This window comes from Amphiprion ocellaris, chromosome 9 (assembly GCF_022539595.1).
Source record: "Amphiprion ocellaris isolate individual 3 ecotype Okinawa chromosome 9, ASM2253959v1, whole genome shotgun sequence".
NCBI lineage: Eukaryota > Metazoa > Chordata > Actinopteri > Pomacentridae > Amphiprion > Amphiprion ocellaris.
In genome coordinates, this window is record NC_072774.1 from 19,591,707 (window position 1) to 19,609,754 (window position 18,048).

The 18,048-nt window shown below is 40.3% G+C and overlaps 2 protein-coding genes across 3 annotated transcripts; both read left to right on the top strand.

The window, feature by feature from the left end:
* Positions 1-1,621: 1,621 nt before the first annotated feature.
* Positions 1,622-6,071, top strand: cnr2 (cannabinoid receptor 2). 2 transcript variants are annotated; one of them, XM_023269026.3, is made up of 4 exons: positions 1,622-1,731; positions 3,497-3,543; positions 3,707-3,802; positions 3,925-6,071. In XM_023269026.3, exons 3-4 carry the CDS (start codon positions 3,733-3,735, stop codon positions 5,013-5,015), a joined length of 1,161 nt encoding a protein of 386 aa, XP_023124794.1. In that variant the 5' UTR covers positions 1,622-1,731; positions 3,497-3,543; positions 3,707-3,732; the 3' UTR covers positions 5,016-6,071. The 2 variants fall into 2 exon arrangements, with proteins under 2 accessions (XP_023124794.1, XP_035803478.1); XM_035947585.2 differs by having other exon boundaries at positions 1,628-1,731; positions 3,497-3,537.
* A 1,372-nt stretch (positions 6,072-7,443) lies between these two features.
* On the top strand, positions 7,444-17,549 carry akirin1 (akirin 1). The gene is made up of 5 exons (XM_023269028.3): positions 7,444-7,806; positions 14,165-14,311; positions 15,821-15,949; positions 16,839-16,910; positions 17,025-17,549. The coding sequence occupies exons 1-5, from the start codon at positions 7,602-7,604 to the stop codon at positions 17,033-17,035; spliced, it is 564 nt and encodes a 187-aa protein (XP_023124796.1). The 5' UTR covers positions 7,444-7,601; the 3' UTR covers positions 17,036-17,549.
* The last annotated feature ends 499 nt before the right edge of the window (positions 17,550-18,048 follow it).

The window sequence follows — 18,048 nt, forward strand, 5'->3', positions numbered from 1 at the left end:
AGTCACAAAGCCACAAAACAAGTTTGAAATGGCCAAAACTACAAGACACAAAACTCAAGTGAACTGATCAATGTGTTTTAAGCATTATTTTCTTCACTGTGGTCACTCATGAATTAAAAAGTCCCCTCACAAACATATGGCCACCAAAATTGGGCAAGACACCACACAAACTCATAACAAGATGCTAAAATGGGATGTCATTTATTTCTGAGTGCCTCAGGTATATGATTTTGCAGCCTGATTAAATTGTTATTGAACTTTTTATTTTTTTTTACCAGAGGGACTTTATCTAAATTAAATGACCTCAATTTCCGAGCAGACGACTTGGTTACTTTGAGTTTGTGCCTGTTTAGAATAATAAACCCTACTAACTTTAAACCCAACAGAATGTTGTTCACTGTCAAAACCACTCATACTGTCCTCTAAATCAAGGTTGCCTAGCATTGCCCCCTGTTGTACTGCCAGCAGTATTACACTCTGACATGCCCACTGGATGTGGTGCTTCAGTGAGCATTTATCAGTATTGGAAGGTGCAAAAAATAAAACACTAAAATGCTTTCAGATTTGGAGTCAAGGCTGGTTTACGCACCTCAGTACTCCCTTTGGATTACATGTTTGACTATTTCAGCTCCAAAATCCTGCACGAAGGATTTGAAATGGATGAGAATGCACTGCTTAAACAGATGGATTCACTTTAGGAGAAACCTGTTGATGGGTCTATAAAAGTACAATAACATATAAAATATAGAACAATAAAATAATGAAGCTGCAGCAGTCAAATTTATTATTATTTACTATTACTAATATAATTGCCTGTCTTTTCTAATACAATCTGACAAAGACGTAATTAAAACCACCTATTTTTTTATCTTGCCTGTCGCTCCCGTCTACAAAAGACAAGCAAATTAGGTGTTCTTTCAATCCTTCAAGCAATGTGTTATAAAAATAGCATAATCCAAGTGATCCTACGAGGAGGAGATGTGTGCTGCACATTGTGCGATGGTAGATATTGTCTGTCAGATGAAGATGAGTGGAAAGTAATCAGCAAAAGCAGGGGAAGGAAAACCTGTTGCTGCTCCGATAGGAATAATCCAATGGCAAGATGTATTTACCTTGACTAAAAGTTCATTTCTGACCTTTAGAAACACAGTTTTGCAAAATGATCCTGATTAAATGTTAACTTTGGTTGCAATGATAAATTCATAGTCTTTCTGTGGTAGCTTATGTGTTTTCCCACCTTTTTTATCGACATGTTTTTCACACCTTACCGTCACACTTTTCAGATTTTACACCCTATAACCCTGCTGAAGTCCTCTCTTCCCCAGAGTCTACCGTCACTCTGTCTGCTTGAAACATTTTAATATCATCAAGGACACAACACAACTTAATCTCTATTTCAAACATATGAACATTTGTGATTTACATCAGCTCAGCGTGGATTTGTGATGGATAGTGGATAACCTAAAGAAAAAGTGGACTTCAGTTCAGTTCACTGATCCCAGCTGTAGTCATAACTCTTCAAAAGACCATCTTTTGGTGTCTCTCATCACTCTGTTTCTCTCCCTCCCTCTCTTTCCCAATCCTGTCATCACAGCCTCCCTCCTTATCTTCTCCCCTCACTTGCGCACTTTGCCACCAGTCAGGTTTGTGCGGTCATGTTGCAGTTGTTCAGCAGCTGAGAGGGAGACAGTAGATCAGATCATCAAAGCCTCCGTCAAACAGGAGCATAAGGTAAGCTCTTAAAAGGTTATTTCGTTATAGGAGTAAAATCCACTGACATATAGTGATGAATTGATAATTTTAGCTTTGAACTGGTACTGTGATATTACATCTGTTATTAGAAGTTGGAAGAAAAAATCTGCTGTCTGGAAGTTTTCTTGTATAGAAGATGTGTTTAAACTTTCAATTTGTTACTTTTGACCCATTTATTAATGAGTCCATTTTTGGCTGTTATTACAAAAAGATTTCAAGTCATGATTTTCGTTATTCTACTTATGCCAGAAGCTCTCGTGATATTTTGAAACAAGGTAGCAGGGTACAACAGTGACTCAAGGGGTTATTACCACATCACATTTCCGTGTGCATGTCACCAACAATGTGGCTAAAATGGATGGTTGTATGTTTTCTTTATTATTGTTATTATCATAAATGAAGTCTCAAGTACGCACCACTGCTGCTGCACTCATTTTTGTAAAGATGACTGGTTCTTAAGAGTCAAAACAGAGTACTCTGTCAGTCAAGATTTTTGCCACAAGAGACGACAGCCTGGGGTGGTGTAATATCCACAGTACGCGCTCCCATATGGCTCAGAGTTGAATTGAGAAATATTGTCCTTCAACCGAATAAGGGGTTATGTGGAAAGTAATTGACTTTCACCTCTGCTACCCATATATTTTTTCTATGCTTTTCATAAGACGGTGTCACATTTGTGATGGAAAAACAGAAATAATGATCACTGGAAACAGAGAAGTGGAAAAACAACAGAATGAAGAGCATAGTGATCTGGTTAAATGAAAATATTCCCTATTACATAAGCCTATGGCTTTCCATGAACCATTTGGAAGTATTTTTATATACTTTCTCAGCTGCTCTGAAAATATTTTTCTTTAAGATTCTTTTAGATTTATTATAGTCTGTATATTTCATGTTTCTCATGTTAAAGGTACTCTGTGCGCACAATTACAGGTAGCCACTCCGGTTTATCACAGCATTATTTACTTTAATCTAATCCTCTCACATCAGCTTCCCACATTTAGTTTAATCTATTGATGGCAAACAGGCGATGCACTCTACAGGAGGATTGTTCAACTCAATGTTGACCTTCACCCACCGACTAACTGTTAAAATACAATCCCCTCTAATTCCAAAAGGGGGCAGTGTTTATCCTGTTAAATATGATAATTGGCCGACAACATGAGTTTCCTGTTGTGTTCATCTCTGGTTAACAAATCGATAAAATCACAGCCAAAGTCGGCTGGAAAACTAAATCGCATAATAAGCTTATATATTGGCTGAGATGTTAATGTGATACTACAGAAAGTTTAGGACATTCTTGTAAAAAAGATAGCAATATGTTTTTACACAGTTTGGGCTGCAGACTATAACTCTAAATGCTTTGACAGTTATGGGATGTCTGTATATAAACATGCATGACATGCATATGAAAGTACTATGTTTCAGAATATAGTTTAACTGTAAGTGAATCACAATGATCAAAGTGTTTGCAGTCATTCTTTCTGCTCTTTGGATTTATAAACTAAATTTAGTCTTTGTTTCCTGAGTTAGAAGTGGTTCATGGTTTAAATCATGATCCACCAGGTGACTATCTCTCCATATCTTCATCTGCTGATACTGTAATGATCATTGTCTGTTTGCGCTGACCCCTATCTGACTTTCTGCCTTGACTCACAAATGTTAATGTTCCTTTTAAGCTTCAGGATCAATATTGACAAAGAGAAAAGTAATCAGATTTTCTACTTTATTTGTTTTTCCACAGGAAGTTGGCTGCCTCTTTCACTTAATGTGAAAAACATCAAGGTGAAGGTTTGTTACCCAATAATAATGTGAAAATATTTCGCTTTTCTTCTTATCTGATAATCAAATATGGTAAAGTAGGTACATTTATTCTTTTGTTCCAAGTATACTCAATATGTTCATTGATATGAAAACAATAAAACATTTAAATTGTTTACTTTATTAAACCTAGCATCAGCCCAGAAAGTGACTGCTGAAATGGAGGAATGGGAAGTTCCCACTTCTTTAGAGCCTGCAGAAGTCAAAGAGAACGCCTCATCACCCATCGGTTTGCAATCTTTGATAAATTTATTTATTAGATGATAATTCAGTTCAAATTCAGTACCTATGTTGTATTTAACAGTAGCAGTTTCAGTTCACTCTATTATGATTACTGTGTTTTTCTCACAGTTAACAAGTCTTGCGAGAGTCTGGAATGCTTCATGGTCCTCATTAAAGCAGAGAAGACAGCCATCGGCTCCATCTGTTTCCTGGCAGGTCCTGTCACACTGCTGGAAAATGCTCTTGTGCTGGGGGTGATCGCTGCCACAGCCACATTACGACAGCGCCCCTCCTATCTGTTCATTGGCAGCCTCGCTCTGGCTGATGTCTTCGCCAGCTGCTTCTTCACCACCAGCTTCCTGGACTTTCACCTCTTTCGCCGCAGTGACGGCCCCACTGCCTACCTCTTCAAGTTAGGTGGTGTCACCATGGCCTTCACTAGCTCAGTGGGGAGTCTGCTGCTGACTGCTCTGGACCGCTACCTCTGCATCCACCAAGCCTCCAGCTATAAGCTGCTGCTAACCCGCCGCAGGGCCTTGCTGAGCCTTCTGCTTCTCTGGAGTGCCACCACCTTCATCTCCTTCTTACCTCTGATGGGCTGGAGGTGTCCCACAGGCCTCACTCCACCCTGCTCACGCTTGTTTCCCTACATCAACAAGGGTTATCTGGCATGCTGGACCAGCTTCATCCTGGTGCTTCTAGCCCTTATTTTAGGAGCTTATGTGCTCATCCTCTGGAAGGCCCACCGCCATGAATCCTCCATGACCAGCCTCCAGGGAGCAGTGGGGTCAGGTCAGGCCCGCATGAGGATGGACATCCGGCTTGCTCGTACATTTGGACTCATTCTGCTCATACTGGTGAGCTGCTGGCTTCCTGCCCTCTCCTTCATGCTTGCTGATGTCTCCGTATACCTGACCCGTAACCAACAGAGAGCCTTTGCCTTTTGCAGCACCCTCTGCCTGGTCAACTCTGCAGTGAACCCGCTGCTTTATGCCCTGCGCTGTCGAGAGCTAAGAGTCGCTCTGCTGCAGTTTCTACAAAAGCTTTGCGAGACTGGGAAGTGTAAAAAATCTACTGTGGACCCAATCCCCGGATTACATTCTGTAGAAACTAACAAATGTACTGTCTTCACTGAGGATGAGATGCCTCGAGCCAGAACCACCCGACTTAACTCCATTTCGGAAATGGTAAAAAATCAACAATTGAACACTAGCAAATAAAAGAGGCGGAGAGGTGAAATGAAGTATAAGCAATACAGACAGTAAACATGTCGCTTCTATGTAAGTGTGTTGGTGGTGAAAAGAACAATGTAATGTATATACAGTTATCAGTAAGATCATCCCAATCACTGTAGATTAAGAATGAAATGTACTTATCTAAGAGTAGGATTTATTGCCATCGAACAATCACTGCTGGAAGCTTTTAAGTTGCTTTTTTGAATAAGACTAACGTGGTAAATGCTATTAAATAGTAAATTTTGAGTGTTGTTCATAAAAGTCTGAACACATTGAGTTGTACTTGCATTGATAATACTAAAAAGCAAATAGTGCTCATACAATTATGACAGAGGAGATTATTCAGAATACAGTTAAATGTTAACTTTTATCTTTAATACCAATTCATTTCATTATTACTTTTGATTCTGAAATATACTGAAACTAGGCCACAAGAACTTTCATTAATCATTTTTGTGACAATAGCTCGGGCTGAAAATGTTTAGTGTATGTGCTGCCATTTTTTTTTTTTAATTGAGATGATGCAGTCGTTTTACCCTTAACCTTTGACCTCTCTGCCTCCTATGTCGATGCTGTAACACTCTCACACCTACGAAAATTTGCACTCTGTGCACTGAACTGCTGACTTTTTAGGTTGACCAAACAGTAGAAAGGCGGGTTGGTTGTTAGCGTGCTTCTTTACTTTTGAGTGTGTGACCCCGAGCATGCAGGGACAGAGGATCCTGTGGGCTGCCTAGCCATGGAAGCCAGAACCTCACAAAAGCCCCATGCACCGGAGAATTTCACACAATGTTCACCATATGAATCCAAGCAGTGTGCCGAGGTGAATGGGGCACAGGCTATGAAGAGAACGAGCACAGACACTAGAACAGTCTTTGTGATTGTAACAGTTGGCAGCTGCAGTCGAGCACATACTGACATGCATTTGCGCTCAGAAAATAGAAAGCACAAAAGTATTAAAACACTTGCTAATCTTAGGTTGTTTGTGAACACCTGTTTCAACCATCATATGAACTGATTAAAGATTATATCTGGTCTCTGTTTCGGCTCTTTTTGTGTTTCCTTACTCATAATTGAGTGACAAAACAGGTTTGTGATCTGATATTTGTGGTGATTTTTATTTAATTTGTGTGTCAGTCATTGTATCAATTTTCAGGGTGGATCTTTGAGGCCATTTTCAAAAAAATCTAAAATGAGTGGAAAGATGTATAACGGTAGGCATATGGGGAATAGAAAGAGTCTATGGCATATTTGCACATAGTACAAGGCGATTTAAGTGTCAGTTTAGATGCTACGGATTAATACTTCTGAGATGGACACAGAAATATAGATATAAGCTACAATAAACTATCTAATGCTATTTTCTGTTCAGTTTTTCCCAATTGGGTATCGAATAAAAGTAATGGCAACATTATATTTTATTTTTGCTGGGATTTACTTGCAGTCATTTATTGTGTATTAATAAGGCAGCAATTACATTTTTGATCACAATAACATATATTTTCCAGTAAGGGGTCAGCAGAGCTTATGTCATCCTTACTATTTATTTGCAGAGAAACTCCTTGCATATGAAGTAAATGTCATAGCCAGATGAGCCAGTTTCGATCGATTTAGTAAAGACAGTAGTGTGTCAAAATCTAGAGAACCTTAAAAATGGTTATTGATGCATGTAATACAACAGGAGTGGCGTGGAGCTTGTAGACAAAGAAACCATAGCAAGATCGGATCAGAAAGCAGACTATCTCAGGACACAGTACAATGTTTTCGTGCAGTGCATGCAAAACAATCCCATTCCTCTTTTCGGTCCGTGTGAGCTCGTTCCCTAACAATCATCTGCTACTCGGCGACTCGATTCCAGGTCATCGTGACCGTACAGCCGCTCAGGGACATTACCTGTTATAGAGGGTTATTTATCCACTTGGTAACATCGGTGTCACAAGCTATTAGCAGATTTTAGGTTCTGTTTGCAGAAGAAATGGAGCCGTTTAATGTGGCGCCTACTAGTTGTTGACAGACGGCAAATAAATGATAAAATCTGCTTTCTGCTAAAGAAGATTAAAGTGCAGCATCACTTTGAAGTCCAGTTTTAATCTACCTGGTTTACCTGATCACCGCCACCAGACGTCTCGTGAACCTTCAATTTGAGTTCAACGAAAAGCAATCAACGACAATAATAGGGTTGGACGACCGGAAATCGTAGCGTAAGAATAATGAAAGCGAGGACAAAATCATAATTTATTCACGTAATACTAAAACATCTCAATTAAAAAATGAGTGTGGTTACAATCAAGTGAAATTCAGTGGATAATACAAAATAATCTCACGGAAATATTTGAGAACCCCCCCTCTTTTCCGCAATGGTAGGCTCCACCATTGTGACGTTTTAAAAATTCAGCAGGCACGGTCGGCAGTTGGCTTACTACTCAGAGAAGAAAATCCGTTGTTGTGGAGAGGAAGAAAGGCGAAGAAGAAATTCGAGAGACGTTTAACGTACAAACAACGAACGTTAACCCCCATTTTTTTGCGGGTTGTTTTTGTCCCACTTGTTTTTTTCCGTTTTGTTTAGCTAACATGGCTTGTGGAGCTACGTTAAAGCGGTCGATGGAGTTTGAGGCCCTCCTCAGTCCCCAGTCTCCCAAGCGGAGAAGGTGCAATCCACTACCGGGGACTCCTAGCACTCCGTCCCCGCAAAGATGCAACCTCCGTCCCCCAGTCGACAGCCCGGCGCATTCGATGTCTCCTCCTGCCATTGGAGGCGAACACAGGCTCACCCCAGGTATAAAATTAAAGCAAATTTGACGTCTTTTTCTGCGTTTCGGGGTGGGTGTCATGGGGGAGGGGGTTTGGGTGGAGTGGAATGGATAGCTAGCTACTTGAGAGAATCAGGATGGGGGTTGGAGGCTAAACGTTAGCCTACCTAAGCTAACGTCAGGAAGGGGAATGTGGTCGCTAAGTTACCGTCAGAGATCATTTTACTGATCGTAATAAATCAGGACACACAGAAAAGTAGAAGTGGATCAGTGAACTATTCGTTTGTGGCATCTAGCCAGCTCTATGTATTGTTTCCTATTTGGTCAGGCTAGCTTACATCAGCTAATGTTGATTTGATCATGAAAGTGTCAGATTCTTAGTCTTTTATATTGCTTATTCACATAACATTTCTAGCACCGGGGAAGCTAAATAAACACTGCCTTTATCAGCTTTGCTTAATCAGTCTTCAGCTATGGCACCACATGGATCCAATTATTTAATGTGTTTAATTTATGTTGGATTTGCACACTGATAAGGATCAATAAAAGATCCTGCTTATTTTTTTTATCACCTGGGTAACAGTCTAGCCTGTTGGCTCTCCAGTAGACAAATGGCATCACAGTAGCAGCCAGATCATTGCAGGCTGTTAATTAGGAGCTGCCAGGGTAATGTTCCTTGGCTTTAGTGCCACGATTGTCTTTCACTGAAGTGGGGGTTACCATTATGCGCCACAACCATTTCGTTTCCTTCTCAGGCCTGGAAGGCATTGTTCACTTCCTTTATACTTGAACTCTACTCTCCCATTGACTTGAAAATGCAGCTCTGGACAGTTGTGGGGCACACAAGTAGACACAAGAGAATTACCCAGATATCCCCTCTGCAATCCAGTGGCTTATTGTATGTGCCAGTCGGTGACATTTGGCAGCATGACAGCTATATGGCCTAATCCTTGTGCTCTTTGAATTTAAATTAAAAGCTGCTGGATGTCCTTGAAATTCTAAGATTACTTCACCCCTGCAAAAACTGATGATTACAAGATAGAGGTAGCTCTGTTTATACAATGCTACACTGATAATTCCCAGATTGTCATTAAGTGTACCAATTAGAAATTCATTCCAGTTACATTTGGTGCCAGCTAGCCCTCCTGGTATCATGTATTGTCTTCCATTTTGCCACTGAGTAGTGACTATTCCAGTGACAGTGAAGGAATCCTCAATGCACGGATGCATTCTTAGTAATTAGTGTAATTGGTAAGGAACTGCCTGGAGAATAAGTGTTTTTATTTATCAGTGAACCATCCTTCATATTTACCCAGTGGTTGTTTTTTGACCACTTGTCTCCTCCAATAAACTAAATCTAAACAGGCTTAAATGTTACATCTTCCCTTTTGAATGTCTCGGATTATGAAATGTCTGTAAATATTATAATCTGCAAAAAACAAATCCTGTATTAGTGTTTTGTTAGAGAACATAGTTTTCATGAAAACAATAAGCTAGCAAGATTCACAATGTGCGCTGTGTGCTTGTTGCGTCATTTCTTAAGAAACAAAACTGGGTCTCGGTTGTTCCTGATTTGCACTGTAAGAAAAAACGTGCATATCAAGGTACACATCATTGCATGATGAAGCTTGGGCATGCTCATAGTGAGCGGCAGCGAAGCTTTGCTGAGAGCATTGAGACACATAGTTGTAGGTGTTGATGGAGATGTCATCACAGTTGGCTTCTTGTAAAACATTCTTGTTTATGCTTCTTTGTAACTCTTATCACGATTAACCAAAGATTCACAATGATATAGGAGTGCTTTGTTTCTAGGAACATACAGGACAGCTCTGTGTAGTTGAGAAAACTTGGAGGTGAAGACAGTTTTATTGTTGTTTCTTTTTTGCCTGTGCTATTTATGGAATGACCAGCTATAGAGTGACATTCATAGTGTAGCTATGTAGTATATTGGGACACAAAATGGATCATTCCGATAAGTTTTCTTCAGGTTGTCTGATCTGGCATTGCTTATCTAGCTCAAACTTTATGTTAAGAGACCAGCAGGCCTCTTGTGTGTTCCATTTCTGCCTGCCTAGCAGAATTAGAGCACAGCAGCTGCAAGGTTGAAGTCATGTAGTTTTGTCTGCTTCAAACACGAGGTCCAGATACCTGGCATTATGCTCACCTTCACTGAAAGAGGCCCCCCACGGGAGTGGCACTGCAACCCTGCCTTTCTGATGTGGTTTGCCAAGTGAAAGCAGTTTTGTATTTAGCAAAAGGTCAGCTGTCATCCCTCCCACCCAGCTCTACCCATACATGCTTTCCAGCTAGTCAGGTTTGCTTATGGAATGCAAGTCTGTGTGTGCAGGCGAGACATAAGGAGCTGTCACTGCCAAGGTATCTCTGGGTAATTGTTTCATAATGTAGATAAGATCACCCCCTCCCTTCTCCTTTCCCTAATTCTTGTCCTGACAGTCAGGGCTTGTGCTTTCGTAAAATCCCCCCATATGACAGATGAGCCTTGTGTTTTCCTGAACACGATGTTGCCTACAAGGCTGAAAAGGCTCTCTCATGGCAGGTTTAGAGCTTGGCCAGAAAGTTTCACAGGCCATAGGACAGACCTGAACTTGGGTCACACAAAAGTGTTCAAGTATTGCAGTTCTGATTCACAGCCTGTTCTCTGGTCAGGATGCTCTTGGTGACAGAATAATGGATTTCATTTATGATTAAATTAAATAACTCACGTTATTCTTCACAACACACAATCAAGAGTATAGTAAGCACAGCTGGGCAGCTTTCTTTGAGAGGATATTTGTGTTAAATCTGGACTATTTGAACTTAATTACATTTAGCCTTTTTAGCTTGAATTGGGACACTGTTGGATGTTGAAATGTGGATCACTGAACGATACATGAGCCCCACCGCAGTTGATTAGACAAGTCTGGAAATCATTCGTTCTTCCTGATGGTTTAATGTTCAGTTGCTGTTACCCATTTTTGCTGTTTTCAAACCAATAGCGGTCAGTCTTAAATTCTTTACTGCACAAGGGCAACTTGAACTGACCAGTAATGCATCACAACCTACTTCCTTGCATTTGGGACATTCGAAACCCACCTCCCCCCTCAGTCCCTTAGCAGTGGAGGGTGAAATGAAATGAGTCAGCTTTGTTTTCTCCCCACTACCATATCCAATCTATCTGGCCGATCTCCTGTTGTATTCACTGTTTGGCCTGTGCCTAAGCCTTTTAGCCGGGGCTTTCTCCACTGTGTTCCCCTGGCTCCCGGAAGTCTCTGTGATTGATTGCTTGGCCTGGATGTGGCAGGGTCATTGTTGCCAAGCAACGCCCGCCGTTGAGCTGCTAGTAGTTGGCAGAGCTGAAAGTGACATGCAGTGGGAGACAGTTTTCATTTGTCATTCAGATAGATGGCCCCGCGAGTAGTGTTATCTTCTTTCAGTAATGATTGTCCAACTAATTTTCACTACCTTGAGTCAGAAATCTTGGCTCTCTACTTTCAGTTTTGATAAATGAATTGGTACATTCTCATACAGGAAATGCACATTCAGTCCATTAGACCCATTCTAATGGCGCACTGTCACATGTAAATCCTTTGTTGGTGGCTGTGAGAGACAGAAGTCTGCAACTGTACTTCATTTACATCAACTCAACTGGGACACCAAACAAAACTGGTTTTGGTTTTAGCTCTGTCTCGTTCCAGCATCCTGCTTTCTTTTTGCCAGGCATTCAAACAGGTTTCCTTTTAACAACAATCGCATTTAATTCACTTTTCTTAAGCAGGGTTTCCCCCAGAAAATCATTAAGCAGAGGTAGTACGACCTGCAGCCCCACAGAGATGAAAACAAAACACTCTGCCTGTTTCTGCTGCACACACAAAATTCCACATATTTGAAACTCTATGATTGGACTTAAATTGTGGGGAAAACTGATAAACCTAAAGACGACAATATTATGGGCTATAATAAGTGCTTTTCAGTTGGTGTGTTGGTGTGCTGGTGATTCTTATTAAGAAGATGTTTTTGAGTAGCTGAGAGAGTGACACAGCAGTGATACTGTGTAACACTTTCAACTGATCAGTCATTGATGCAGTTGACACGCATCTACTGGTAATAGAACATAAGTCTTATTCCTCAGTATCTCCCTTTAAGCTAACTTTAAGTTGGCGCAGTCTATTTCTAGTTATAATTCAACACCAGCTTGGAATTATCAAACTTGGAAAATTTCTGTTTGGTGTTTGGTCAGCATCAATGCGGGGTACTTCTTGTAGTACTTGTGTAATATCAGGATACACATGCCCATTACAGGTTCACAGAAATGAAGACGGCATCTTAAAATATAACAACATCAAGTTGTTACACTTGAGAGGCTAGAATCTGGGAATGTTAGATATTTTTCTTGAGAAATGGCTTCAACAATTTAATGACTCTCAGAATTATTGTAGATTTGTTGTCTGACTGTACTAAGCAGCTCCTATATTTTAGCCCTAGTTGTGGCCCCTGTGTGGCTTGTAGATGATGACGTTCTGTCTGCGCTGTCATGGTTTGTTAAGTAGTAGCTAAACAAACCGACTCAGGCGGATTACAGTCTTGTTAATGCTGGGATGTTTTCGGAGGCCGGGCCACATGCTGCAAGAAGAGTGGTCTCTGTTTCAGCGCCACTTCTAATGCATAACCATGTACTGTATAACATGGCTTCCTTAGAGTCCTCTGTGGGGAAAATTCTGCTTTATTCACCAGTCCAAACAAGCTTACTGTCAAGCAAGCTGAAGTAGCAGCATGGCTTCTCATTTTTTCCCCACCCAAGATAAATGAGGCACAGTTTCTCAGATAGAGGTGCAGCATGTGCAAAAATGTGACTCCCTGTTTACATTTAGTTAGATAAAGGCCTTCTTCTGAATTTGGTTATCAGCTCCAGTTGAGGCCGTGGGTCACTTATTTTTCCCAGGACTTTTTTTGTTAAACCTTTCAATTCATAATAAGATATGCGTGAGCAGGTTTTGGCCTGCCTTCAAGCTGTTTTGACAATGGATGGCAGGGACGCAAGTATGAGGTGCCAAAAACCTAGTTACGGTGCAAAGGCCTACGATAGCTTTACATCAGTGTTACTGCAGTGTTTGTGTACGTTTTTATTTTGAGTCTTCACCTGTGATTTTACAGGTTTGCTGACAAATTAGTAGTGTTATCGATTGACCTGTCCGTTCTAACCGTTATTGCAATAGGTGTACAATATACAATCATGCATGACCAAGAAACATTAAAAACCTTGACACATCAAGTGTTTACCATTTTTTCTAATAAACTCTTATAAATACTTGATTGTCAGAATAGTAGCTGATTATTATCTTTTGAAATAATTGCACCATACAGGTGACTTCTGCTTAAAGAGTTGATTATCATATGAACTGGCAAATTTTATAGGGTTGTTCTTTACAGTATGTTGCTGGCTAATAGCTGTAGTTAACATGTTTCAGTTCAGCAAGTAAGCACTGTTAATCAAGTTTTGTATATAGTGAAACAAGTAATGTCCTGTTTAACACCATGTTCATTACAGCTTAGTATAACACAGCTCTTCTGACAAAAATCAGTTCACTTTGTACATCCACAATAACACCTTAAATATCTATAGAAGTACTAAACAGGCCTTAAAGGAACAAGAGGCTTTTACTTGGCTGAAGTCAAGTAAAGAATGTGATTTATGTTGTAGCTTATCCTGGAGCCTTTTCAGCAGCTGTAGCTTAACATGATGCCAACGTCATGAAAGAGAAGTGAAAGTGATCGTCACAAGATGATAGAAGTGCTGCGTCAGTTGCTTCTAATGTCAGTCTTTAATGCTCATAACTCATACTTTGGAGCCCATTTTAGCTAAGGGAGAACACACAGGAAGAAATCATAGTTGTAGCTGGACTCAACAGACCTCGATGATTGTGCTTTCCCATGTTCCTTTTCATGCTGGAACACACTCAGCATTGAATGAATGTGGCTGTGGTTGGTGCAGAAATGAAAGGACACACATTACAGATCCCTGGAATGAATCACTGCTCGATTCAGTGAATAAATATACAATAATAAAAACTACAGTTATGATGCTTTAAGATACAAATCAAAGGCTGTTTTTCATTATCAATATAAAGAATTGAACAGAGCGCTACAGATCAGAATGCTGACATTTTGAACTTTGGAGGTTTTGTTTTAGGAATTAGAAGACAACAGCACACATGTTTCAATGTTGTACTTTATTGAGAGTCCTGGAATGCCTTTTCTCTGGTCGCCTCCAGTGGTCTTTATTGGGACCACTCTTCATATTGCCAAATTTCCCATTGGTTTCCACATGTGTGACCAAGTGTCCTCTCTGCCTTGTTTATTGACCTCATTCCTGTTTGCTCCCTGCAGAGCAAATCTTCCAGAACCTCCGTCAGGAGTACAGTCGGATCCAGAGGCGGCGGCAGCTGGAAGGGACCTTCAACCAGACGGAGGCCTGTAGCTCCAGTGATGTCCCCAGCCCCAGTTCCTCCCTCAATGCTCCCAGCTCCCCACCAGGTAAGAAGGTACCATAGACGGTGCACAGAACCTTGAACTGCTCTTTATGTCTGCTATGGCTCCCCTTTAAGGATGCTATTCACATTTAAACAACCAATACAAACATGCCTGATTTCCTAAGGTCAGTTGTTGGGCTGTTTTGGATTTTTTTTCTTTGCTTAAAAGACTATTGTGTCCTGAAATGTTGAGCTTTGTATGAATGAATGTAGGGATTCTGATCATTTTAGTTCTTTCTTGAGATGGAGTTTAGCAAATAACATTACTACTTGTGTAGTTCTGGTTGGGAAGTATTCAACACAAAGTGATGTCAAAACTGTCAAATAATACACAAAAATATCTGTGTAAGTCAGATTTCAGGGCTCAGTGTTATTCTAAAAAACATTTTCTCAAGTCAGCTGAAGTCTCAAGAGGCATGGTGCTGCTGCTCAACAAAACAATCAGAAGGGCAGACAAACCGTGATTCCAGATGTGTTTGTAAAAGATTTGTAGCTTTCAGTGCCACATCCAACCTACCGCTGTAATAAAGATGTTTTCTCATGTAATTTTAGTGTTCAGTTATAATTTATCCAAATAATATTTCATATAGTGAATGTTTCAGATGGAACATGAATTAAAAACAAAATACAAACTATACATCAGCATCTAAATGGGACAACAAATCCAGCAGATAAAGTATGATATTGTCATGAATGATTACTGTGTTAATATGAAAAGCTCAAGTAAACAAGGTGATAGAATATATTTTTTGTAAACCAGCCAATAAGTGTAGCTGTTATTCATGGAAATGCTTAAGACTAAATTTAGACAAACAATGAGTTACCCTCAGAGAGCAAACTGATATATATTTTTTATTTCATGGCTCTTTAAACTTTGTTAAAATCAAGTTATACCCAGGCACCTTAAATGTGTGTTGATTGTATTGGAATGTTTCAACCCATCTTGTATTATATTTGCTTTTTACATCTACTTCTCTTTCGTGCCAAAGTAACAGTGGGACATTCTGATGTATCAAGCACAATTTTGCAGTTAATATGTGAGATGTCATGAAAGCCCCAGGCTTTCAGGCTCCTGTGCTGTTTAATTCTCTGCAGGATGGTCTCATAGATCACAAAGACTGCACTGTTACTAACCCGGCCTCTTTCTGTCTCTGAGGCTGCCTTTAAACCTTCATCCTAGCTCTACCATCCTCCACTGTGATTTACGAACATTTTAGTCTATCCAGCTCATAGCGGACCTCAAAGACCGCTGGGTAATGAATCACCAAGCTAAGGCTGGCTCTGGTTGCAGTTACGGAGACACTGGGGAGACTGAGAAAGAGCCCACATTAGTGCTGCATGAGCCTGTTGGTCTTGCAGAGGTGAGAGAGGACAGAAAGCAAAGCAGTAAATTTGCACCTGGCCGAGGACCTATTACTGCAGAGAGGATGTTTCTGTCTCTGTGACTTATTACTGCACCGGGGGTATGAGTGAGTCAGCCTTTTTATAGCTGATCTGATTTTGTCTTTCTCAGGTGCCTCAAGGAAGGACCAGCCCTCGTTTACGCTGAAGCAGGTGAGCTACCTGTGCGAGCGCCTGCTGAAAGACCACGAGGAGAAGATCCGGGAGGAGTATGAACAGATCCTTAACACAAAACTTGCAGGTAAAGATCACCTTTTTTTCTGAAAATGACCTATAAAACCAGATCAATTCAATATCAACACTCACAGCTCTTGAAAACTGCACTTTTTACAAGTGTCACAGTGTAATGGAAACATCCTGCTCCATTCCTCATGTCATGCCATGTTGGCATTCGTTGTTTCCACAGAGTTTATATAGGTTTCTCAGTGCCAAGACTGTAAACTGGCACTGGATGGCTCTGTATGATAGCAGCTGTAGTGAAGAAGTGCAGTAAAAGGGTATAATACAGTTCACATTAAGATGTTACATTTTAGAAAGAAACATTTTAGCTCTGTCTCCACTAAGCTGCTGTTACAAGGCTTGAGCTTGTAGTGTACCGTAGAAAGACTAAGCTTTTGCAAGACAATCCAGTATGTGTACATGAAGTCTGTCAGTGTAGGTTAAAGTTAAAGGTATAAACGTTTGTCACCTCAACCTTTCGTAAAGGTCAGTATCAGCAGTCACACGGTACAGCTGTGTTCATTAAGCATCATGAAGGCTAATCTTGTCAGACAGCTTCCAGTTTGTAAAATAACAATTTGATCAGCAGTTTGAGATTGGCTGCTGGTTTATGAGTGGTATTTATGAGCAACAGTTGTTATTTTTCCTGACAACATCAATGGAACTGTGTAAATGGGAACAACTGCTGTACATCACATACAATACAAGTGAGGATCAGCTGTCTTCCTGTTGCCAGGTGTGAACAGATATCTTTATAAACGGATCCGTAAATGCTGCAAGTGTGGAAGTTGTTTTTTCACATTACCGAAAAATCTGAGAACAACTGCTGAGTTTAGCGATGATCCAGTCTTTTTTCCTCCAGCCTATCTTTTGTTTTCATCTGCATCACCACTACCTTCTTCTCTTTCCAGAACAATATGAATCTTTTGTGAAATTCACACAAGACCAGATCATGCGAAGATACGGAGCCCGGCCTGCAAGTTGTAAGTACAACTTTCTTCTTTCTCTGTCATAGTATAAATATCTGTATTTAGTCTGTGTTCTCAGTTGAAAAAGGATGATCTCATTTGTAATATCAATCGTCTCATGTGTTCCAGATGTCTCCTGAGCTCACATCAGCGACATCCCAGCTTCCCCCTCACAAGATGGCTGCTCTTCTACTGCCTCCTTCCAGTTGATTTACATTTTATTTCCCTAACACCCCCCTCCCCTCCCTTCTCAAACAGTTGGGTGCCATGGTTTATCCACTTTTTAATCAAAAAGTTGGTTTCTTATTTCAAAACTATTGCTGCTGGCCAAAAGTTAGAAGAATTTGAAAGATAAACTATGTATGAAGCCCGCCTTTTTTCACCCGTTTTTTTTTTCTCATCGATTTGCTCTATCCGGATCTCCTGACTAAAGCAGATGTGTGTCAAATCTCTTACCGGCGCTGTAGAAAAAGCTTATTGGCTCGTGATCATTCTGTTATAACCTTCCAGCAGCTGTATTTAATGGCTCCTGCTTATCACCTCGCCCCACTTTTCTTGCCTCTTCTCCCCCGCCTCTCCTCCCTCCTCACAACTCTTTACCTGAGAATGTGGATTTTTCTCCCTTTTGAAAAAAATAAAAGTTCCGTGACTAAAGTCTGTTGTCTTGGATGTTCATTTACAGCAAGATTTGTATTGTTAGTAATGTGTGTAATGGCCAAAACCATCACTATAAAAGGTCAGTGTAGTAGCTATTGTGGAGTGCTGTGATTTAGCCTGGCTGTAATGGATGGTAGATGCTCAAATTCAAAATTTTCTGTCCAGTTTAAGAACTTCTATTTTAATCTTAACCAATTTTGACCACAACAGAATTCGTCAACTAGCAGAACATTAGTTTTAAAATGATACATTTACTGTTTGTCATGCAAAAAATGCCTTTTCAATTAAATAGAGTGCAAGCTAAATATGTGTGGGTTTTGGATTTAACTTCAGACATTACAATACATTTGATGCTGTCACATTTTGGCTTTACATTTTTTGACATTTTGTACAAGTAATGTAATAAGTATAATTGTCAGATTTGGCATAATTCCACCAGGTGGTCCATAAAGTACCTGCTCCGGGTGTGTAGTGGTTGTGGATAATAGTTATTTTG